Below are 23556 nucleotides of genomic sequence, written 5' to 3' on the forward strand. Positions count from 1 at the left end.
TATCGCAGCCGCACTATCATTATCGTTATCGCATTCACACTATCATTATCGCAGCCACGCGATCATTATCACAACCGCACTATCATTATCATTATCGCAGCCGCACTATCATTATCGCAGCCGCACCATCATTATCGTTATCGCCGCCACACTATCATTATCGCTATCACAGCCACACAATCATTATCGCTATCGCAGCCACACTACCAGGATCACTATCGCAGCCACACTATCATTATCTCTATCACAGCCACACTATCATTATCACTATCGCAGCCACACTATCATTATCACTATCGCAGCCACACTATCATTATCGCTATCACAGCCACACTATAATTTTCATAGCCACATTGTCATTATCATAACCGCACCATCATTATCATTGCCGTAACCACATGATCATTATCATTATCGCAGCCAGCCACTGATGGTACAGTATGCTATATTGATTGAGGTCTTATGCGTCGTTCTATCATATTGCCTGTTGCTGTGGTGTTGCAGGCATTGCCAGTCTACTGGAGAAGGGTTTAACCTCCTCAGCTAGAGATCTGTTCTGGACTGCTGTCCGCCCCACGGCTGCTCCGTTACACCGCAGAGAAGAGAGCTGCTCCTCCAAGATGGGTCAGTTCTACCTCGTTGTTTTACATGTTTTTCCGTTTTAAGCAGACGCTCTTACCCAGAGCAACTTGCAGTATAGACATTTCATATGTTCTTTTCTCCGTCCTGGTCACCCCCCCCCCCCCCCCCCCCCCCCCCCCGTGGGAATCAATCCCACAACCCCGGGCGTTGCAAGAGCCATACTCGAAACAACTGAGTCACACTTAAAATGACACTTAAAACATCCCGGAGTAGAGTAGGAGTGCTGATCTAGAATCAGTTTTAAAATATAGACACTTAAAATGACACTTAAAACGTCCCGGAGTAGAGTAGGAGTGCTGATCTAGAATCAGTTTTAAAATATAGACACTTAAAATGACACTTAAAACGTCCCGGAGTAGAGTAGGAGTGCTGATCTAGAATCAGTTTTAAAATATAGACACTTAAAATGACACTTAAAACGTCCCGGAGTAGAGTAGGAGTGCTGATCTAGAATCAGTTTTAAAATATAGACACTTAAAATGACACTTAAAACGTCCCGGAGTAGAGTAGGAGTGCTGATCTAGAATCAGTTTTAAAATATAGACACTTAAAATGACACTTAAAACGTCCCGGAGTAGAGTAGGAGTGCTGATCTAGAATCAGTTTTGCCCTTTAGATTATAATGAATACAGGCCCTGCACCTAATCAGTACTGCTCTGTAGGCTCGACGTCAGCCAATAGCCAGGTTATTCATACTGCTCTGTGGGCTCGACGTCAGCCAATAGCCAGGCTATTTCTACTGCTCTGTGGGCTCGACGTCAGCCAATAGAACATTTCAGCGCAGTATGTAGTCATAGGTTTGTGATCCTGAACTGTCATTGTTGTGTTCTGAAGTCCTAACCTAACACAGTTCTGGTCAGACAGTACAGAGAGGTTCTGGTCAGACGGTACAGAGAGGTTCTGAAGGCCTAATCTAACACAGTTCTGGTCAGACAGTACAGAGAGGTTCTGAAGGCCTAATCTAACACAGTTCTGTTCAGACAGTACAGAGAGGTTCTGGTCAGACAGTACAGAGAGGTTCTGGTCAGACAGTACAGAGAGGTTCTGAAGGCCTAACCTAACACAGTTCTGTTCAGACAGTACAGAGAGGTTCTGGTCAGACAGTACAGAGAGGTTCTGAAGGCCTAACCTAACACAGTTCTGTTCAGACAGTGTAGAGAGGTTCTGAAGGCCTAACCGAACACAGTTCTGGTCAGACAGTACAGAGAGGTTCTGAAGGCCTAACCGAACACAGTTCTGGTCAGACAGTACAGAGAGGTTCTGGTCAGACAGTACAGAGAGGTTCTGGTCAGACAGTACAGAGAGGTTCTGGTCAGACAGTACAGAGAGGTTCTGGTCAGACAGTACAGAGAGGTTCTGAAGTCCTAACCTAACACAGTTCTGGTCAGACAGTACAGAGAGATTATGTTCAGACAGTACAAAGAGGTTCTGAAGGCCTAATCTAACACAGTTCTGGTCAGACAGTACAGAGAGGTTCTGAAGTCCTAATCTAACACAGTTCTGGTCAGACAGTACAGAGAGGTTCTGAAGTTGGGTAGTCTCCCACATTTATGTTTTATTTACATGATATAGTGTCTGAGTGTCTACACTAGCTCTGAGTGTCTACCCTAGCTCTGAGTGTCTACCCTAGCTCTGAGTGTCTACCCTAGCTCTGAGTGTCTACCCTAGCTCTGAGTGTCTACACTAGCTCTGAGTGTCTACACTAGCTCTGAGTGTCTACACTAGCTCTGAGTGTCTACACTAGCTCTGAGTGTCTACACTAGCTCTGAGTGTCTGAGTGTCTACCCTAGCTCTGAGTGTCTGAGTGTCTACCCTAGCTCTGAGTGTCTGAGTGTCTACCCTAGCTCTGAGTGTCTACCCTAGCTCTGAGTGTCTGAGTGTCTACCCTAGCTCTGAGTGTCTACCCTAGCTCTGAGTGTCTGAGTGTCTACCCTAGCTCTGAGTGTCTGAGTGTCTACCCTAGCTCTGAGTGTCTGAGTGTCTACACTAGCTCTGAGTGTCTGAGTGTCTACCCTAGCTCTGAGTGTCTGAGTGTCTACCCTAGCTCTGAGTGCCTGAGTGTCTACACTAGCTCTGAGTGTCTACCCTAGCTCTGAGTGTCTACCCTAGCTCTGAGTGTCTACCCTAGCTCTGAGTGTCTACCCTAGCTCTGAGTGTCTACCCTAGCTCTGAGTGTCTGAGTGTCTACCCTAGCTCTGAGTGTCTGAGTGTCTACCCTAGCTCTGAGTGTCTACCCTAGCTCTGAGTGTCTGAGTGTCTACCCTAGCTCTGAGTGTCTACCCTAGCTCTGAGTGTATACCCTAGCTCTGAGTTTCTGAGTGTCTACCCTAGCTCTGAGTGTCTGAGTGTCTACCCTAGCTCTGAGTGTCTGAGTGTCTACCCTAGCTCTGAGTGTCTACCCTAGCTCTGAGTGTCTGAGTGTCTACCCTAGCTCTGAGTGTCTACCCTAGCTCTGAGTGTATACCCTAGCTCTGAGTGTATACCCTAGCTCTGAGTGTCTGAGTGTCTACCCTAGCTCTGAGTGTCTACCCTAGCTCTGAGTGTCTGAGTGTCTACCCTAGCTCTGAGTGTCTGAGTGTCTACCCTAGCTCTGAGTGTCTACCCTAGCTCTGAGTGTCTGAGTGTCTACCCTAGCTCTGAGTGTCTACCCTAGCTCTGAGTGTCTACCCTAGCTCTGAGTTTCTGAGTGTCTACCCTAGCTCTGAGTGTCTACCATAGCTCTGAGTGTCTACCCTAGCTCTGAGTGTCTGAGTGTCTACCCTAGCTCTGAGTGTCTGAGTGTCTACACTAGCTCTGAGTGTCTGAGTGTCTACACTAGCTCTGAGTGTCTGAGTGTCTACCCTAGCTCTGAGTGTCTGAGTGTCTACCCTAGCTCTGAGTGTCTACCATAGCTCTGATTGTCTGAGTGTCTACCCTAGCTCTGAGTTTGCAGGTAGCTTGTAGTTTTGAAGAATGTTTTATTTGTATTGATTATGAAAGGTGGATGTTGTTGCTACTTTATAAATCTTATCTACTGGATAAGGATGTCTGCTACATGACAAACATGTATTTGTTTTAGACAGAATTGAAAGAAAATGTTTTCCCCTTAGCCCCGCCAGAGAAAACATCGCTGGGTCAGAAGGACTTGATCTGGGGCAAGGATCCTGGCCCCTCCCACGGTCACGTGGGAGGAGCCAGAGAACGCCCGTCCACCTGGACCATCCACACCCCGCCCGCCTCCGCCAACTCCAAGAGCTCCGAACACAGGCAAATGACCCAGGGAGCCGTCCGGCTTGCACCCCTCAACCCCCAGGTTGGTACCTCCTGTCTCAGCCCTCAACCCCCAGGTTGGTACCTCCTGTCTCAACCCTCAACCCCCAGGTTGGTATCTCCTGTCTCACCCCTCAGGTTGGTACCTCCTGTCTCACCCCTCAACCTCCAGGTTGGTACCTCCTGTCTCACCCCTCAACCCCCAGGTTGGTACCTCCTGTCTCACCCCTCAACCCCCAGGTTGGTACCTCCTGTCTCACCCCTCAACCCCCAGGTTGGTACCTCATGTCTCAACCCTCAGGTTGGTACCTCCTGTCTCACCCCTCAACCCCCAGGTTGGTACCTCCTGTCTCACCCCTCAACCCCCAGGTTGGTACCTCCTGTATCACCCCTCAACCCTCAGGTTGGTACCTCCTGTCTCACCCCTCAACCTCCAGGTTGGTACCTCCTGTCTCACCCCTCAACCCCCAGGTTGGTACCTCCTGTCTCACCCCTCAACCCCCAGGTTGGTACCTCCTGTCTCACCCCTCAACCCCCAGGTTGGTACCTCCTGTCTCACCCCTCAACCCTCAGGTTGGGTACCTCCTGTCTCACCCCTCAACCTCCAGGTTGGTACCTCCTGTCTCACCCCTCAGGTTGGTACCTCCTGTCTCACCCCTCAACCCCCAGGTTGGTACCTCCTGTCTCACCCCTCAACCCCCAGGTTGGTACCTCATGTCTCAACCCTCAGGTTGGTACCTCCTGTCTCACCCCTCAACCCCCAGGTTGGTACCTCCTGTCTCACCCCTCAACCCCCAAGTTGGTACCTCCTGTCTCACCCCTCAACCCTCAGGTTGGTACCTCCTGTCTCACCCCTCAACCTCCAGGTTGGTACCTCCTGTCTCACCCCTCAACCTCCAGGTTGGTACCTCCTGTCTCACCCCTCAACCCCCAGGTTGGTACCTCCTGTCTCACCCCTCAACCCCCAGGTAACTAGCTTGGACCTCGTCTCTTGTGACTAGGGTTGCAAAATTCTACTTGTCACCAGAGCTAGTAAGGAAACTGTCCTTTTAGGAGACCTAAGCGAGATTTGCTACCACCTCGCAGCAAAACATTTTAGTGGCCCCGCTCTTGATGGTGGAGAGAGAATTTAAAAAAGTCAAGTTAATTATCTGCAATTTTGTCATGGGGCGTAGAGAAAATGCAATTTTTCTGCAATTCAACACATTTTTGCCGTGGGGCGGAGATAATTGTTTTGCAGTTTTACAGCAAGTTTCCTGCAGTTCTACACATTTCACTATTGGGTGGATGTAACTTTTTAATGTTTTAAAGCCGATTTCCTGCAATTCTGCACATTTTGTAATGCCATGCCATGTTAATATGATATCTGAGTCAGAGTGACTAACTAAACCAATGGGGGTTTTCCTGGAGGTCAGATGTTCCGATGTTCAGATGTTCCGGTGTTCCGATGTTCCGGTGTTCCGATGTTCCGATGTTCAGATGTTCCGGTGTTCCGATGTTCAGATGTTCAGATGTTCCGATGTTCAGATGTTCCGGTGTTCAGATGTTCAGATGTTCCGATGTTCAGATGTTCCGATGTTCCGATGTTTGCTTCCCTCTTCCATAATCCAGTAGTGTTTCGTCTCTCTCCAGTGTCTCCCTGCTATGGCTTCCATATCCATCAGTAAGTTGTCCTTCACCATCCTGGAGGGCCACATCAACCCTATGGCCCCAGACTTCTGCCGCTTCAAGCAGCACTACTGTCTGTGCTGGGGCCTGCTGGTGGAGCTGTTGTCGGGGCTGGGGAGTCTTCTGAGGCGCTATGCTGTCCCCATGGCCAGGGTCGACGGAGAGAGGCTGGTACAGCTGGCACAGGTGGGTGGGGGTGACTGTGTGTGAGGGTGACTGTGTGTGTGTGTGGTGTGAGAGCTGTCCAGTGTTCCTTCTAAGTTGTGCGCGATGCACGAGATTGAACTTCGCTCAACTTTACTAGTTTTCCCCTTTACAGAGTTTCCAACGTTTTCTTCTACTGTGGAAGTTGTGATGAAAATCAACATAATGTAAACCAATCTGACTACATAAGATTTAGTCTGCGAATGTATTAACACATTTGACAACCTAAGACTTAGTCTGTGAATTTATAAACCAATCTGACTACTTCAGACCTAGTCTGTGAATTTCTAAACCAATCTGACTACATCAGACCTAGTCTGTGAATTTATAAACCAATCTGACTACATCGGAGGAGGATTCTATTGCGTTGTGGCGAGTAGACGGGCTTGTTTTGAGACCGAAGCACAGGGCTGTACGTGTTCTTATTCTTCACTAGTTAATTAAGCCCTGGGTAATGTTTTCAGACGTCTCATGTCATGTAGGCCTTACATGGAGCACCACACATCGGCTGCTACTGTAGGTTGAATGATAGAACAGCTATTTCCATGTTAAAATATTATGGGATGTTTTTTCTCCATTGTTTTTTGATGGTAGGCCACTCTGGTAGGCCGTACATTATGAACAAATAGCCACAGTAGCCTACTTGACCACTGTTAAAACTGTAACTTAAAGCAGGTACAGCCTCAGTGTTCACAGTAAAACTGTAACTTAAAGCAGGTACAGCCTCAGTGTTCACAGTAAAACTGTAACTTAAAGTGGGTACAGCCTCAGTGTTCACAGTAAAACTGTAACTTAAAGCAGGTAGAGCCTCAGTGTTCACAGTAAAACTGTAACTTAAAGCAGGTACAACAGCCTCAGTGATCACAGTAAAACTGTAACTTAAAGCAGGTACAACCTCAGTGTTCACAGTAAAACTGTAACTTAAAGCAGGTACAGCCTCAGTGTTCACAGTAAAACTGTAACTTAAAGCAGGTACAACCTCAGTGTTCACAGCCTCAGTGATCACAGTAAAACTGTAACTTAAAGTGGGTACAGCCTCAGTGTTCACAGTAAAACTGTAACTCAAAGCAGGTACAACAGCCTCCGTGATCACAGTAAAACTGTAACTTAAACAGGTACAGCCTCAGTGTTCACAGTAAAACTGTAACTTAAAGCAGGTACAGCCTCAGTGTTCACAGTAAAACTGTAACTTAAACAGGTACAGCCTCAGTGTTCACAGTAAAACTGTAACTTAAAGCAGGTACAGCCTCAGTGTTCACAGTAAAACTGTAACTTAAAGCAGGTACAGCCTCAGTATTTACAGTAAAACTGTAACTTAATGCAGGTACAGCCTCAGTGTTCACAGTAAAACTGTAACTTAAAGCAGGTACAGCCTCAGTGTTCACAGTAAAACTGTAACTTAAAGCAGGTACAACAGCCTCAGTGATCACAGTAAAACTGTAACTTAAAGTGGGTACAGCCTCAGTGTTCACAGTAAAACTGTAACTGAAACAGGTACAGCCTCAGTGTTCACAGTAAAACTGTAACTTAAACAGGTACAGCCTCAGTGTTCACAGTAAAACTGTAACTTAAAGCAGGTACAGCCTCAGTGTTGACAGTAAAACTGTAACTTAAAGCAGGTACAGCCTCAGTGTTCACAGTAAAACTGTAACTTAAAGCAGGTACAACAGCCTCCGTGATCACAGTAAAACTGTAACTTAAAGTGGGTACAGCCTCAGTGTTCACAGTAAAACTGTAACTTAAACAGGTACAGCCTCAGTGTTCACAGTAAAACTGTAACTTAAAGCAGGTACAGCCTCAGTGTTCACAGTAAAACTGTAACTTAAAGTGGGTACAGCCTCAGTGTTCACAGTAAAACTGTACAGCCTCAGTGTTCACAGTAAAACTGTAACTTAAAGTGGGTACAGCCTCAGTGTTCACAGTAAAGCTGTAACTTAAAGTGGGTACAGCCTCAGTGTTCACAGTAAAGCTGTAACTTAAAGCAGGTACAGCCTCTGTTCACAGTAAAACTGTAACTTAAAGCAGGTACAGCCTCAGTGTTCACAGTAAAACTGTAACTTAAAGCAGGTACAGCCTCAGTGTTCACAGTAAAACTGTAACTTAAAGCAGGTACAGCCTCTGTTCACAGTAAAACTGTAACTTAAAGCAGGTACAGCCTCAGTGTTCACAGTAAAACTGTAACTTAAAGTGGGTACAGCCTCAGTGTTCACAGTAAAACTGTAACTTAAAGCAGGTACAGCCTCAGTGTTCACAGTAAACCTGTAACTTAAAGCAGGTTCAGCCTCAGTGTTCACAGTAAAACTGTACAGCCTCAGTGTTCACAGTAAAACTGTAACTTAAAGTGGGTACAGCCTCAGTGTTCACAGTAAAGCTGTAACTTAAAGCAGGTACAGCCTCAGTGTTCACAGTAAAACTGTAACTTAAAGTGGGTACAGCCTCAGTGTTCACAGTAAAGCTGTAACTTAAAGCAGGTACAGCCTCTGTTCACAGTAAAACTGTAACTTAAAGCAGGTACAGCCTCAGTGTTCACAGTAAAACTGTAACTTAAAGCAGGTACAGCCTCACTGTTCACAGTAAAACTGTAACTTAAAGCAGGTACAGCCTCAGTGTTCACAGTAAAGCTGTAACTTAAAGCAGGTACAGCCTCAGTGTTCACAGTAAAACTGTACAGCCTCAGTGTTCACAGTAAAACTGTAACTTAAAGCAGGTACAGCCTCAGTGTTCACAGTAAAACTGTACAGCCTCAGTGTTCACAGTAAAACTGTAACTTAAAGCAGGTAGAGCCTCAGTGTTCACAGTAAAACTGTAACTTAAAGCAGGTACAGCCTCAGTGTTCACAGTAAAACTGCCAGAATTTGCCCTGAATTTTCACAACATTCAGGTTTGCGCACAGCAGAAGGTTTCATTGGTGCTCTCCCATTACGGATCACTTTCCCTGTTCTTCTCCAGGGCGGGGATCTGGACTGGGCCGTAGGAGGAGGAGGCAGTAGCTCGGTGGAGCGTCTCCTCTCGGTGATAGAGAACAGAGAGGAGGTTTGGGACCTGGTGCACCGACCAGGGCAGCGCTACCGGGGGGAGGGAGGCACGGAGGCTGCCGCGATACGGATCCAGAGCTGCTGGAGGCGCCACTGGACACGCAACGCCTACCTGCGCCACCGCCAGAGGAAGTGGGCGGCAGGGACCATCGCCATCTCCTGGCTGATGCACGCTCAACTGGGCCGCGTCAGGAAGAGCCTGCAGGAGAGCAAGAGGACACACCTGGATAACTACCGCATCAGGGGACAGGTCTGTCTGTCCGTCCGTCTGTCTGTCATACCCAGATGCTCTCCCAGTCATATTACCCCTCTGACTGAGCAGAGAATCCTCTGTACCCTTGATCGTCTGACATCTCAGTTAAACGTCTGTTTTGATATAACAGCACTATGTACCTTCAGATGCTCTGTCTGTGTCTCTGTCTGTGTCTCTGTCTGTGTCTGTATCTCTGTGTCTGTATCTCTGTGTCTCGGTCTGTATCTCTGCCTCTGTGTCTGTGTCTGTATCTCTGTCTCTGTGTCTCTGTCTGTCTGTGTCTCTGTCTGTGTCTCTGTCTGTCTGTGCCTGTGTCTCTGTCTGTGACTGTCTGTGTCTGTCTGTGACTGTCTGTGTCTGTCTGTGTCTGTCTGTGTCTCTGTCTGTTTGTATTTGTGCCTGTGTCTCTGTCTGTATCTGTGTCTGTGACTCTGTCTGTGTCTCTGTCTGTTTGTATTTGTGCCTGTGTCTCTGTCTGTATCTGTGTCTGTGACTCTGTCTGTGTCTCTGGCTCTGCCTGTGTCTCTGAATGTGTCGGTGTCCCTGTCTCTGCGTGTGTCTGTATCTGTGTCTGTGACTCTGTCTCTGAATGTGTTGGTGTCTGTGTCTCTGTCTCTGAATATGTCTGTGTTTCTGTCTGTGTCTCTGTCTGTGTCTCTGAATATGTCTGTGTTTCTGTCTGTGTCTCTGTCTCTTAACGTGTCTGTGTCTCTGTCTGTGTCTCTGTCTTTGTCTCTGAATATGTCTGTGTCTCTGAATATGTCTGTGTTTCTGTCTGTGTCTCTGTCTCTGAATGTGTCTCTGTCTCTGAATATGTCTGTGTTTCTGTCTGTGTCTCTGAATATGTCTGTGTTTCTGTCTGTGTCTCTGAATGTGTCTCTGTCCTTGTCCCTGTCCCTGTCTGTGTCTCTGTCTCTGAATGTGTCTGTGTCTCTGTCTGTGTCTCTGATTGTGTCTCTGTCTCTGAATGTGTCTGTGTCTCTGTCCTTGTCTCTGTCTCTGTCTGTAGCTGTGTCAGTGCATCATATCCATCTCTCTTGTCAGTCTGTCTCTGTGTCGTGACTTGACTTTTACATTAATCTGAAGACTGTTATTTATCTAATTAACTAAGTATGTTTAATTGTTACCCGATTTAAACGAATCATGTAACAATGAACTCATTAGGATCTGGGGCACCACGGGAGCGGTTCTTTAAAGAGGTACGATCTCCCTAATTAAACCCTAAAAGGTCTTTACCTATCACATCGGTAAACAGTCAATTTATTTATCATAACCTCGTATCATATCATCATTCTGAACAGTTGTAACCTCCTTGCATCTGCAATAAAAATCAGCCTTCATTACTACACAAATTGGTTTTATTATTTATTTACTACCTAATTACAGTGCCTTTGCAAAAGTATTCATCCCCCTTGGCATTTTTTCCTATTTTGTTGCATTTCAACCTGTCATTTAAATGGATTTTTATTTGGATTTCATGTAATGGACATACACGAAATAGTCCAAATTGTGGAAGTGAAAAGAAAAACATTACTTGTTTCAAAAAACATTTTTATAAAAAAATAAATGGAAAAGTGGTGCGTGCAAACCATAAGATCTGGTGCAACCAATTACCTTCAGAAGTCACATAATTAGTTAGGTGGACTTTATTTAAGTGTCACATGATCTGTCACATGATTTCAGTATATACCTGTATCTGTTCTGAAAGGCCCCAGAGTATGCAACACCACTAATCAACGGACACCATGAAGACCAAGCAGCTCTCCAAACAGGTCAGGGACAAAGTTGTGGAGAAGTACAGATCAGGGTTGGGTTAAAAAAAAATATCAGAAACTTTGAACATCTCACAGAGCACCAATTAAATCCATTGTTAAAAATTTTAAAGAATATGGCGCCACAACGAACCTGACGAGAGGGCCGCCCACCAAAACTCACGGACCAGGCAAGGAGGGCATTAATCAGAGAGGCAACAAAGAGACCAAAGATAACCCTGAAGGAGCTGCAAAGCTCCACAGCGGAGATTGGAGTATCTGTCCTTAGGGCCACTTTAAGCCGAACACTCCACAGAGCTGGGCTTTACAGAAGAGTGACCAGAAAAAAGCAATTGCTTAAAGAAAAAAGACATGTGGGAGACTCCCCAAACATATGGAAGATGATACTCTGGTTAGATGAGACTAAAATTGAGTTTTTTGGCCATCAACGAAAATGCTATGTCTGGCGCAAACCCAACTCTTCTCATCACCTCGAGAACACCATCCTCACAGTGAAGCATGGTGGTGGCAGCATCATGCTGTGGGGATGTTTTTCATCAGCAGGGACTGGGAAACTGGTCAGAATTGAAGGGGTGATAGATGGCACTAAATACAGGGAAATTCTTGAGGGAAACCTGTTTCAGTCTTCCAGAGATTTGAGACTGGGACGGAGGTTCACCTTCCAGCAGGACAATGACCCTATACTGCTAAAGCAACATTCGAGTGGTTTAAGGGGAAACATGTAAATGTCTTGGAATGGCCTAGTCAATGCCCAGACCGCAATCCTATTGAGAATCTGTGGTATGACTTAAAGATTGCTGTACACCAGCAGAACCAATCCAACTTGATGGAGCTGGAGCAGTTTTGCCTTGAAGAATGGGCAAAATCCCAGTGGCTAGATGTGCCTAGCTTGTAGAGACATACCCCCAAGAGACTTGCAGCTGTAATTGCTGCAGAAGGTGGCTCTACAAAGTATTGACTTGGGGAGGTGAATAGTTATGCACGTTCAAGTTCTCTGTTTTTTTTTGGTCTTATTTCCTGTTTGTTTCACAATAATAAAATATGTTGCATCTTCAAAGTGGTAGGCATTTTGTGTAAATGAAATGATACAAACCCCCCCAAAAATCTATTTGAATTCCAGGTTGTCAACTTAATCCGTTGAAAACAAATCCCTAGCGGATTGAAAATGGACACTCGTTAAAGAAGAGCGAGAGAGAGAGAGAGGGACAGAGACACTTAACATTGCCACATTCAGAAACTACTCTCACCTACAATGACCATTAACTTTGCACACGATCCGCCGCCCGCTTTGAGCAAGAAATGATATATGTGTTTACGTGAAATGGTTCGCTGGCGATCTCTCAGTGAATGGGGCAGCCTTTTTACGGCACGCTTGTAAGGCTCTGATTGTCTGAAATGGTTCCAACAACTCTTCTACTGTTGTCCTTGTTCATAGTTGTTCGGTATCCGGTGACTTGTCGTGTTGTCCTGAACAGAACTACAGAGTTCATTTTCCTTCCATTCGCTCTTGAAGATGCTTCTTTGAAGATAGGCTAGCCAACCATATCGATGGTTCCCCAATGGGATGATGAGAGTATTGTAATACAATGGTTCGAGCAGAGTAACAGGGTGGTCCTACTTAAATTTGCTTTCGAAGATACTTTACTTAGGACAGCTGAACAGCCGTACCAGTGATTGTCCGGGAGGTGAGTTTATCATCTCCACCTCGTGTTGAGGTTAAAAGTTCAAACGATTTTAAACGCACAGCTGCAGCTTCACGATTTTCTGGTCTAATGTGATCACTTCTTAACCCACGAAAGGGGCGGTTCCAGCAGGCATGCACGCTCCCTGATCTAACCCTAACCCTAACCCTGATCTCACTCTGGGGGCGGTGATTACTCACTGTGCGAAAGTTATGGAAAATAATTATCTTCTATAAATTGTTTCCCACTTTTAACAAAAAAAACTTTTTCCATATTACATGCACAAACCCATAGTATGGAAACAATCATCCATATCCAATTTTCAAGTTACAGTATTTCCTTCATAACATTTGTAATGACATCACAAAATAACAAACAAAATTATCGCCTCTGACCATTCCCCGCGTTCTACGTTAGAAATATTGCTCCAGTGTTTGCGTTTTCAAACGTGTTAAGAGTTTCAGTGGGCAAAAAGGTCTGTTGAGACAAAGCACATTCCTTTGGTGAATTTAGAGAGCACGGGCCTGGATTTTTCCCTTGATTTACAACAGGACGTGAGTTGTTAATCTCCACTAGTCATTTCCTTCCCCCTCTACGGGAAAAGTGGGGTCTGATTGAAGTTATTCATTGCAAAATAGATCTGACCTATTTGGATTCTCGTGGTCAGTCATGACACCTGTCGTCTTGGTTGTAACATCTTCATGTACTCAGCCTGTGTGTGTGTGTGTGTGTGTCCAGGACAGTCACATCACCGATCTATGTTCCTCTTGTCCTCCTCCAGTATCTGTCAGCCAACTGGAAACACATCCAGGCTTCCAGAAGGACCATCATACACGTCCCATCATTAGGTAGGTATCTCTCACACAGACACATACCATCATTAGGTAGGTATCTCTCACACAGACACATCCCATCATTAGGTCGGTATCTCTCCCTCACACAGACACATACCATAATTAGGTAGGTATCTCTCTCTCACACAGACACATACCATCATTAGGTAGGTATCTCTCACACAGACACATCCCATCATTAGGTAGGTCTCCCTCACACAGACACATCCCATCATTAGGTAGGTATCTCTCACACAGACACGTCCTATCATTAGGTAGGTATCTCTCACACAGACACGTCCTATCATTAGGTAGGTATCTCTCACACAGACACGTCCCATCATTAGGAAGGTAGGTCTCCCTCACACAGACACATACCATCATTAGGTAGGTATCTCTCACACAGACACATACCATCATTAGGTAGGTCTCTCTCACACAGACACATACCATAATTAGGAAGGTAGGTCTCCCTCACACAGACACATACCATCATTAGGAAGGTATCTCTCCCTCACACAGACACATACCATCATTAGGTAGGTATCTCTCACACAGACACATACCATCATTAGGTAGGTAGGTCTCCCTCACACAGACACATCTCATCATTAGGTAGGTATCTCTCACACAGACACATACCATCATTAGGTAGGTAGGTCTCACACAGACACATCCCATAATTAGGTAGGTATCTCTCCCTCACACAGACACATACCATCATTAGGTAGGTAGGTATCTCTCACTCAGACACATCTCATCATTAGGTAGGTCTCCCTCACACAGACACATCTCATCATTAGGTAGGTCTCCCTCATACAGACACATCTCATCATTAGGTCGGTATCTCTCACACAGACACATCTCATCATTAGGTAGGTCTCCCTCACACAGACACATCCCATCATTAGGTAGGTCTCCCTCACACAGGTGTCTCTGTACAGGTGTCTGCGGACAGCTCTGTCTACAGCTACACCTGACTGGTACTGGTACTGGTCCTGGTACTGGTACTGGTACAGCTTGAAATGGGTCTGGTGTTTCTGCAGGAAGACCACGAGGAGACGTGAGATTCTGAACGGCGGAGAGGGAGGGAACTGAACAGAAAGCTCTCACCTCCATTGCCATTTCATTTAGGAATGTGGAGTTAAAGCTAATGAATAGGCCATTAACCGGTAGGAGAGACTATATTTCAACGAGACACAGGGGATGTGTTTTGTCCCCCCCCCCCTGATAATTTACAGGTAATGAACTACAGGAATCTTGTTTCTACGGTTTCCGTCGTGGGTCTTTTAGACGGCCTCTTGTTTTATTTTATTAGTCTGAACGAGGAAAGGCAACACACAGAACTATGAGTTTCAATTGCGATCAGGCGTGTGCTTGTCAACCCTTAATAAACTATTGTCTCAAATGATTATTAGAGCTAATTACAAACAGATGGAATGTTTTATGGGCTCTCCGGGTCTCTGAGGAGTAGAGTGGTGTGTGTGTGTGTGTGTGTGTGTGTGTGTGTGTGTGTGTGTGTGTGTGTGTGTGTGTGTGTGTGTGTGTGTGTGTGTGTGTGTGTGTGTGTGTGTGTGTGTGTGTGTGTGTGTGTGTGTGTGTGTGTGTGTTAGCGCATGTGTGTGCTGCTGTGTTGAGCTCGGAGAAGATAATTAGCTAGTTGAACCCCATTGTTGTTAATTAGCAGGAAGCCAATCATTTAATTTAATTACCTCGATCCATCGGAGGATTGTCTCTCTCTCTCTCTCTCACTGCACTGGTAGGTCAGCCAGACAGACCAGCAGACAGACCCACAGGGAAGTCCTCTGCACAGTATCACAATGCTGTGTCTTTGTCTGGTTTTATTTCCTGTGTTCTGTGTTTGGCAGACTGGGTTAGGTGGTAACCCTGTGTTCTGTGTTCTGTGTTTGGCAGACTGGGTTAGGTGGTAACCCTGTGTTCTGTGTTTGGCAGACTGGGTTAGGTTGTAACCCTGTGTTCTGTGTTCTGTGTAATGCAGACTGGGTTAGGTTGTAACCCTGTGTTCTGTGTTCTATGTGTTAGGTTCCCCTGTGTTCTAACCCTGTATTCTGTGTTCTATGTGTTAGGTTCCCTGTGTTTATCCCTGTATTCTGTGTTCTATGTGTTAGGTTCCCTGTGTTTAACCCTGTATTCTGTGTTCTATGTGTTAGGTTCCCTGTGTTTAACCCTGTATTCTGTGTTCTATGTGTTAGGTTCCCTGTGTTTAACCCTGTATTCTGTGTTCTATGTGTTAGGTTCCCTGTGTTTAACCCTGTATTCTGTGTTCTATGTGTTAGGTTCCCTGTGTTTAACCCTGTATTCTGTGTTCTATGTGTTAGGTTCCCTGTGTTTAACCCTGTATTCTGTGTTCTATGTGTTAGGTTCCCTGTGTTTAACCCTGTATTCTGTGTTCTATGTGTTAGGTTCCCCGTGTTTTAACCCTGTGTTCTATGTGTTAGGTTCCCCATGTTTAACCCTGTATTCTGTGTTCTATGTGTTAGGTTCCCCATGTTTAACACTGTATTCTGTGTTTTATGTGTTAGGTTCCCTGTGTTTAACCCTGTATGCTGTGTTCTATGTGTTAGGTTCTCTGTGATCTATATGTTAGGTTCCCTGTGTTTAACCCTGTATGCTGTGTTCTATGTGTTAGGTTCTCTGTGATCTATATGTTAGGTTCCCTGTGTTTAACCCTGTATTCTGTGTTCTATGTGTTAGGTTCCCTGTGTTTAACCCTGTATTCTGTGTTCTATGTGTTAGGTTCCCTGTGTTTAACCCTGTATTATGTGTTCTATGTGTTAGGTTCCCTGTGTTTAACCCTGTATTCTGTGTTCTATGTGTTAGGTTCCCCTGTGTTCTAACCCTGTATTCTGTGTTCTATGTGTTAGGTTCCCTGTGTTTAACCCTGTCATCTGTGTTCTATGTGTTAGGTTCCCCTGTGTTCTAACCCTGTATTCTGTGTTCTATGTGTTAGGTTGCCCATGTTTAACCCTGTATTCTGTGTTCTACGTGTTAGGTTGCCCATGTTTAACACTGTATTCTGTGTTCTATGTGTTAGGTTCCCTGTTTTTAATCCTGTATTCTGTGTTTTATGTGTTAGGTTCCCTGTGTTTAACCCTGTATTCTGTGTTCTATGTGTTAGGTTCCCCTGTGTTCTAACCCTGTATTCTGTGTTCTATGTGTTAGGTTCCCCATGTTTAACCCTGTATTATGTGTTCTATGTGTTAGGTTCCCTGTGTTTTAACCCTGTGTTCTATGTGTTAGGTTCCCCATGTTTAACCCTGTATTCTGTGTTCTATGTGTTAGGTTCCCCGTGTTTAACCCTGTATTCTGTGTTCTATGTGTTAGGTTCCCTGTGTTTAACCCTGTATTATGTGTTCTATGTGTTAGGTTCCCTGTGTTTAACCCTGTATTCTGTGTTCTATGTGTTAGGTTCCCCTGTGTTCTAACCCTGTATTCTGTGTTCTATGTGTTAGGTTCCCCGTGTTTTAACCCTGTGTTCTATGTGTTAGGTTCCCCATGTTTAACCCTGTATTCTGTGTTCTATGTGTTAGGTTCCCCATGTTTAACACTGTATTCTGTGTTTTATGTGTTAGGTTCCCTGTGTTTAACCCTGTATGCTGTGTTCTATGTGTTAGGTTCCCTGTGTTTAACCCCGTATTCTGTGTTCTATGTGTTAGGTTCCCCTGTGTTCTAACCCTGTATTCTGTGTTCTATGTGTTAGGTTCCCCATGTTTAACCCTGTATTCTGTGTTCTATGTGTTAGGTTCCCCATGTTTAACACTGTATTCTGTGTTCTATGTGTTAGGTTCCCTGTTTTTAACCCTGTTTTCTGTGTTCTATGTGTTAGGTTCCCTGTGTTTAACCCTGTATTCTGTGTTCTATGTGTTAGGTTCCCTGTGTTTAACCCTGTATTCTGTGTTCTATGTGTTAGGTTCCCCTGTGTTCTAACCCTGTATTATGTGTTCTATTTGTTAGGTTCCCCGTGTTCTAACCCTGTGTTCTATGTGTTTGGTTCCCCATGTTTAACCCTGTATTATGTGTTCTATGTGTTAGGTTCCCCTGTGTTCTAACCCTGTATTCTGTGTTCTATGTGTTAGGTTCCCCATGTTTAACCCTGTGTTCTATGTGTTAGGTACCCCTGTGTTCTAACCCTGTATTATGTGTTCTATGTGTTAGGTTCCCCATGTTTAACCCTGTATTCTGTGTTCTATGTGTTAGGTTCCCCATGTTTAACCCTGTATTCTGTGTTCTATGTGTTAGGTTCCCCATGTTTAACCCTGTATTCTGTGTTCTATGTGTTAGGTTCCCATGTGTTCTAACCCTGTATTCTGTGTTCTACGTGTTAGGTTCCCCATGTTTAACCCTGTGTTCTATGTGTTAGGTACCCATGTGTTCTAACCCTGTATTCTGTGTTCTATGTGTTAGGTTCCCCATGTTTAACCCTGTATTCTGTGTTCTATGTGTTAGGTTCCCCATGTTTAACCCTGTATTCTGTGTTCTTTGTGTTAGGTTTCCCATGTTTAACCATGTATTCTGTGTTCTATGTGTTAGGTTCCCCATGTTTAACCCTGTATTCTGTGTTCTACATGTTAGGTTCCCCATGTTTAACCCTGTGTTCTATGTGTTAGGTTCCCCTGTGTTCTAACCCTGTATTCTGTGTTCTATGTGTTAGGTTCCCCATGTTTAACCCTGTATTCTGTGTTCTATGTGTTAGGTTCCCCTGTGTTCTAACCCTGTATTCTGTGTTCTATGTGTTAGGTTCCCCTGTGTTCTAACCCTGTATTCTGTGTTCTACGTGTTAGGTTCCCCATGTTTAACCCTGTGTTCTATGTGTTAGGTTCCCCTGTGTTCTAACCCTGTATTATGTGTTCTATGTGTTAGGTTCCCCATGTTTAACCCTGTATTCTGTGTTCTATGTGTTAGGTTCCCCATGTTTAACCCTGTATTCTGTGTTCTATGTGTTAGGTTCCCCATGTTTAACCCTGTATTATGTGTTCTATGTGTTAGGTTCCCCATGTTTAACCCTGTATTCTGTGTTCTATGTGTTACGTTCCCCATGTTTAACCCTGTATTCTGTGTTCTACGTGTTAGGTTCCCCATGTTTAACCCTGTGTTCTATGTGTTAGGTTCCCCTGTGTTCTAACCCTGTATTCTGTGTTCTATGTGTTAGGTTCCCCATGTTTAACCCTGTATTCTGTGTTCTATGTGTTAGGTTCCCCATGTTTAACCCTGTATTCTGTGTTCTGTTTGTTAGGTTCCCCATGTTTAACCCTGTATTCTGTGTTCTATGTGTTAGGTTCCCCGTGTTCTAACCCTGTATTCTGTTTTCTATGTGTGTCCTCTGTCAGGTTACTCCCAGTTGCAGCGTTTCAGCCTGAAGGGTTTCGACGTCCTGCAGAACATCCAGATGGGACGACTGTGTGATGTCAGAGGTACGGTAAGAGCTGCTGGGGCAGTCAGATATTCACAGACCCCCCCCAGTACCGTAACACAGCATTACAGCTCCATCTCTGGGACTGCGTTGTCCATCGCCTGAAACACCGCCCCCCTGCCCCCCCCTTACCCTCCTTTCACGATCACTTCGTAGCCTTCGCTTCCCACCCGCCATTTAAAAAATAAAAGCCCAGACGGAGCTCATTGCCTTCTTGAATCATGCAGAGACGGGCATCGTGACGGTCTCGTCATTGAGTTTGCTGTAAAGGGGAGAAATCGTGCTTTACATTTGGTATTGATGTTACAGTTGATCTGGAAGTAGTACGTTTTTGGGGCGCAAGAAATAAGGCCAATTGTACTGACCCAACGCGATGTACAAAAGTGAGCGAGTTTACGTTACCTAGCTAGCTCAAGCAGCTGCTGTTTGCCGCGACTCCAGCGAGTCAGTATCTGCAGTAGCCTCCCTCCAGCTGCTGTTTGCCGCGACTCCAGCGAGTCAGTATCTGCAGTAGCCTCCCTCCAGCTGCTGTTTGCCGCGACTCCAGCGAGTCAGTATCTGCAGTAGCCTCCCTCCAGCTGCTGTTTGCCGCGACTCCAGCGAGTCAGTATCTGCAGTAGCCTCCCTCCAGCTGCTGTTTGCCGCGACTCCAGCGAGTCAGTATCTGCAGTAGCCTCCCTCCAGCTGCTGTTTGCTGCGACTCCAGCGAGTCAGTATCTGCAGTAGCCTCCCTCCAGCTGCTGTTTGCTGCGACTCCAGCGAGTCAGTATCTGCAGTAGCCTCCCTCCAGCTGCTGTTAGTCGCGACTCCAGCGAGTCAGTATCTGCAGTAGCCTCCCGCCAGCTGCTGTTAGTCGCGACTCCAGCGAGTCAGTATCTGCAGTAGCCTCCCGCCAGCTGCTGTTAGCCGCGACTCCAGCGAGTCAGTATCTGCAGTAGCCTCCCGCCAGCTGCTGTTTGCCGCGACTCCAGCGAGTCAGTATCTGCAGTAGCCTCCCTCCAGCTGCTGTTAGCCGCGACTCCAGCGAGTCAGTATCTGCAGTAGCCTCCCGCCAGCTGCTGTTTGCCGCGACTCCAGCGAGTCAATATCTGCAGTAGCCTCCCTCCAGCTGCTGTTAGCCGCGACTCCAGCGAGTCAGTATCTGCAGTAGCCTCCCTCCAGCTGCGGTTTGCCGCGACTCCAGCGAGTCAGTATCTGCAGTAGCCTCCCTCCAGCTGATGTTTGCCGCGACTCCAGCGAGTCAGTATCTGCAGTAGCCTCCCGCCAGCTGCTGCTGTGCAGTGCTGTGAAACATGTTGATCTTCCGAATGATTTCTGATAACAGTCCCTCTTCATGTAGGGGGCAGCATGTCTAGCTACAACTTTAGGGTCAATGAAACAAGCCTAGCAAACTGTTTATTTCAGATTAGCTAGAGCTAGCTAGCTACAACTTTAGGGTCAATGAAACAAGCCTAGCAAACTGTTTATTTCAGATTAGCTAGAGCTAGCTAGCTACAACTTTAGGGTCAATGAAACAAGCCTAGCAAACTGTTTATTTCAGATTAGCTAGAGCTAGCTAGCTACAACTTTAGTATAACTGAAACAAGCCTAGCAAACTGTTTATGTCAGATTAGCTGTGTGTAGATGAGAACGTGGAGGTGATCTATGTGTCTCTGTGTGTAGATGACAACGTGGAGGTGATCTATGTGTCTCTGTGTGTAGATGACAACGTGGAGGTGGTCTATGTGTCTCTGTGTGTCTCTGTGTGTCTCTGTGTGTAGATGAGAACGTGGAGGTGATCTGTGTGTCTCTGTGTGTAGATGACAACGTGGAGGTGATCTATGTGTCTCTGTGTGTAGATGACAACGTGGAGGTGATCTATGTGTCTCTGTGTGTAGATGACAACGTGGAGGTGATCTATGTGTCTCTGTGTGTAGATGACAACGTGGAGGTGATCTATGTGTCTCTGTGTGTAGATGACAATGTGGAGGTGATCTATGTGTCTCTGTGTGTCTCTGTGTGTAGATGAGAACGTGGAGGTGATCTATGTGTCTCTGTGTGTAGATGACAACGTGGAGGTGATCTATGTGTCTCTGTGTGTAGATGACAACGTGGAGGTGATCTATGTGTCTCTGTGTGTAGATGACAACGTGGAGGTGATCTATGTGTCTCTGTGTGTCTCTGTGTGTAGATGAGAACGTGGAGGTGATCTGTGTGTCTCTGTGTGTAGATGACAACGTGGAGGTGATCTATATGTTTCTGTGTGTAGATGACAACATGGAGGTGATATATGTGTCTCTGTGTGTAGATGACAACGTGGAGGTGATCTATGTGTCTCTGTGTGTCTCTGTGTGTCTCTGTGTGTAGATGACAACGTGGAGGTGATCTGTGTGTCTCTGTGTGTTGATGACAACGTGGAGGTGATCTATGTGTCTCTGTGTGTAGATGACAACGTGGAGGTGATCTGTGTGTCTCTGTGTGTAGATGAGAACGTGGAGGTGATCTGTGTGTCTCTGTGTGTAGATGACAACGTGGAGGTGGTCTATGTGTCTCTGTGTGTAGATGACAACGTGGAGGTGGTCTATGTGTCTCTGTGTGTAGATGACAACGTGGAGGTGATCTATGTGTCTCTGTGTGTAGATGACAACGTGGAGGTGATCTATGTGTCTCTGTGTGTAGATGACAACGTGGAGGTGATCTATGTGTCTCTGTGTGTAGATGACAACGTGGAGGTGATCTATGTGTCTCTGTGTGTAGATGACAACGTGGAGGTGATCTATGTGTCTCTGTGTGTAGATGACAACGTGGAGGTGATCTATGTGTCTCTGTGTGTAGATGACAATGTGGAGGTGATCTATGTGTCTCTGTGTGTCTCTGTGTGTAGATGAGAACGTGGAGGTGATCTATGTGTCTCTGTGTGTAGATGACAACGTGGAGGTGATCTATGTGTCTCTGTGTGTAGATGACAACGTGGAGGTGATCTATGTGTCTCTGTGTGTAGATGACAACGTGGAGGTGATCTATGTGTCTCTGTGTGTCTCTGTGTGTAGATGAGAACGTGGAGGTGATCTGTGTGTCTCTGTGTGTAGATGACAACGTGGAGGTGATCTATATGTTTCTGTGTGTAGATGACAACATGGAGGTGATATATGTGTCTCTGTGTGTAGATGACAACGTGGAGGTGATCTATGTGTCTCTGTGTGTCTCTGTGTGTCTCTGTGTGTAGATGACAACGTGGAGGTGATCTGTGTGTCTCTGTGTGTTGATGACAACGTGGAGGTGATCTATGTGTCTCTGTGTGTAGATGACAACGTGGAGGTGATCTGTGTGTCTCTGTGTGTAGATGAGAACGTGGAGGTGATCTGTGTGTCTCTGTGTGTAGATGACAACGTGGAGGTGGTCTATGTGTCTCTGTGTGTAGATGACAACGTGGAGGTGGTCTATGTGTCTCTGTGTGTAGATGACAACGTGGAGGTGATCTATGTGTCTCTGTGTGTAGATGACAACGTGGAGGTGATCTATGTGTCTCTGTGTGTAGATGACAACGTGGAGGTGATCTATGTGTCTCTGTGTGTAGATGACAACGTGGAGGTGATCTATGTGTCTCTGTGTGTAGATGACAACGTGGAGGTGATCTATGTGTCTCTGTGTGTCTCTGTGTGTAGATGACAACGTGGAGGTGATCTGTGTGTCTCTGTGTGTTGATGACAACGTGGAGGTGATCTATGTGTCTCTGTGTGTAGATGAGAACGTGGAGGTGATCTATGTGTCTCTGTGTGTCTCTGTGTGTCTCTGTGTATAGATGACAACGTGGAGGTGATCTGTGTGTCTCTGTGTGTAGATGACAACGTGGAGGTGATCTATGTGTCTCTGTGTGTAGATGACAACGTGGAGGTGATCTATGTGTCTCTGTGTGTAGATGACAACGTGGAGGTGATCTATGTGTCTCTGTGTGTAGATGACAATGTGGAGGTGATCTATGTGTCTCTGTGTGTCTCTGTGTGTAGATGAGAACGTGGAGGTGATCTATGTGTCTCTGTGTGTAGATGACAACGTGGAGGTGATCTATGTGTCTCTGTGTGTAGATGACAACGTGGAGGTGATCTATGTGTCTCTGTGTGTAGATGACAACGTGGAGGTGATCTATGTGTCTCTGTGTGTCTCTGTGTGTAGATGAGAACGTGGAGGTGATCTGTGTGTCTCTGTGTGTAGATGACAACGTGGAGGTGATCTATATGTTTCTGTGTGTAGATGACAACATGGAGGTGATATATGTGTCTCTGTGTGTAGATGACAACGTGGAGGTGATCTATGTGTCTCTGTGTGTCTCTGTGTGTCTCTGTGTGTAGATGACAACGTGGAGGTGATCTGTGTGTCTCTGTGTGTAGATGACAACGTGGAGGTGGTCTATGTGTCTCTGTGTGTAGATGACAACGTGGAGGTGGTCTATGTGTCTCTGTGTGTAGATGACAACGTGGGGGTGATCTATGTGTCTCTGTGTGTAGATGACAACGTGGAGGTGATCTATGTGTCTCTGTGTGTAGATGACAACGTGGAGGTGATCTATGTGTCTCTGTGTGTAGATGACAACGTGGAGGTGATCTATGTGTCTCTGTGTGTAGATGACAACGTGGAGGTGATCTATGTGTCTCTGTGTGTCTCTGTGTGTAGATGACAACGTGGAGGTGATCTGTGTGTCTCTGTGTGTTGATGACAACGTGGAGGTGATCTATGTGTCTCTGTGTGTAGATGAGAACGTGGAGGTGATCTATGTGTCTCTGTGTGTCTCTGTGTGTCTCTGTGTATAG

At 45.8% G+C, this 23556-nt stretch overlaps 1 protein-coding gene across 1 annotated transcript in view; it reads left to right on the top strand.

Annotated features, from left to right (window-relative positions):
• LOC139407465 (IQ motif containing H) overlaps positions 1 to 23556 on the top strand; it is a 103952-nt gene that overhangs the window by 18589 nt on the left and 61807 nt on the right. Inside the window, exons 7-14 of the mRNA XM_071151260.1 lie at positions 505 to 624; positions 2533 to 2721; positions 3515 to 3574; positions 3732 to 3934; positions 5524 to 5745; positions 8713 to 9048; positions 13287 to 13353; positions 18687 to 18770. Of these exons, the coding sequence (XP_071007361.1) occupies positions 505 to 624; positions 2533 to 2721; positions 3515 to 3574; positions 3732 to 3934; positions 5524 to 5745; positions 8713 to 9048; positions 13287 to 13353; positions 18687 to 18770 (1281 nt within the window). The remainder of the gene's footprint in view (positions 1 to 504; positions 625 to 2532; positions 2722 to 3514; positions 3575 to 3731; positions 3935 to 5523; positions 5746 to 8712; positions 9049 to 13286; positions 13354 to 18686; positions 18771 to 23556) is intronic.

Source organism: Oncorhynchus clarkii, chromosome 4 (genome assembly GCF_045791955.1).
Source record: "Oncorhynchus clarkii lewisi isolate Uvic-CL-2024 chromosome 4, UVic_Ocla_1.0, whole genome shotgun sequence".
In the NCBI taxonomy this organism is placed as follows: domain Eukaryota; kingdom Metazoa; phylum Chordata; class Actinopteri; order Salmoniformes; family Salmonidae; genus Oncorhynchus; species Oncorhynchus clarkii.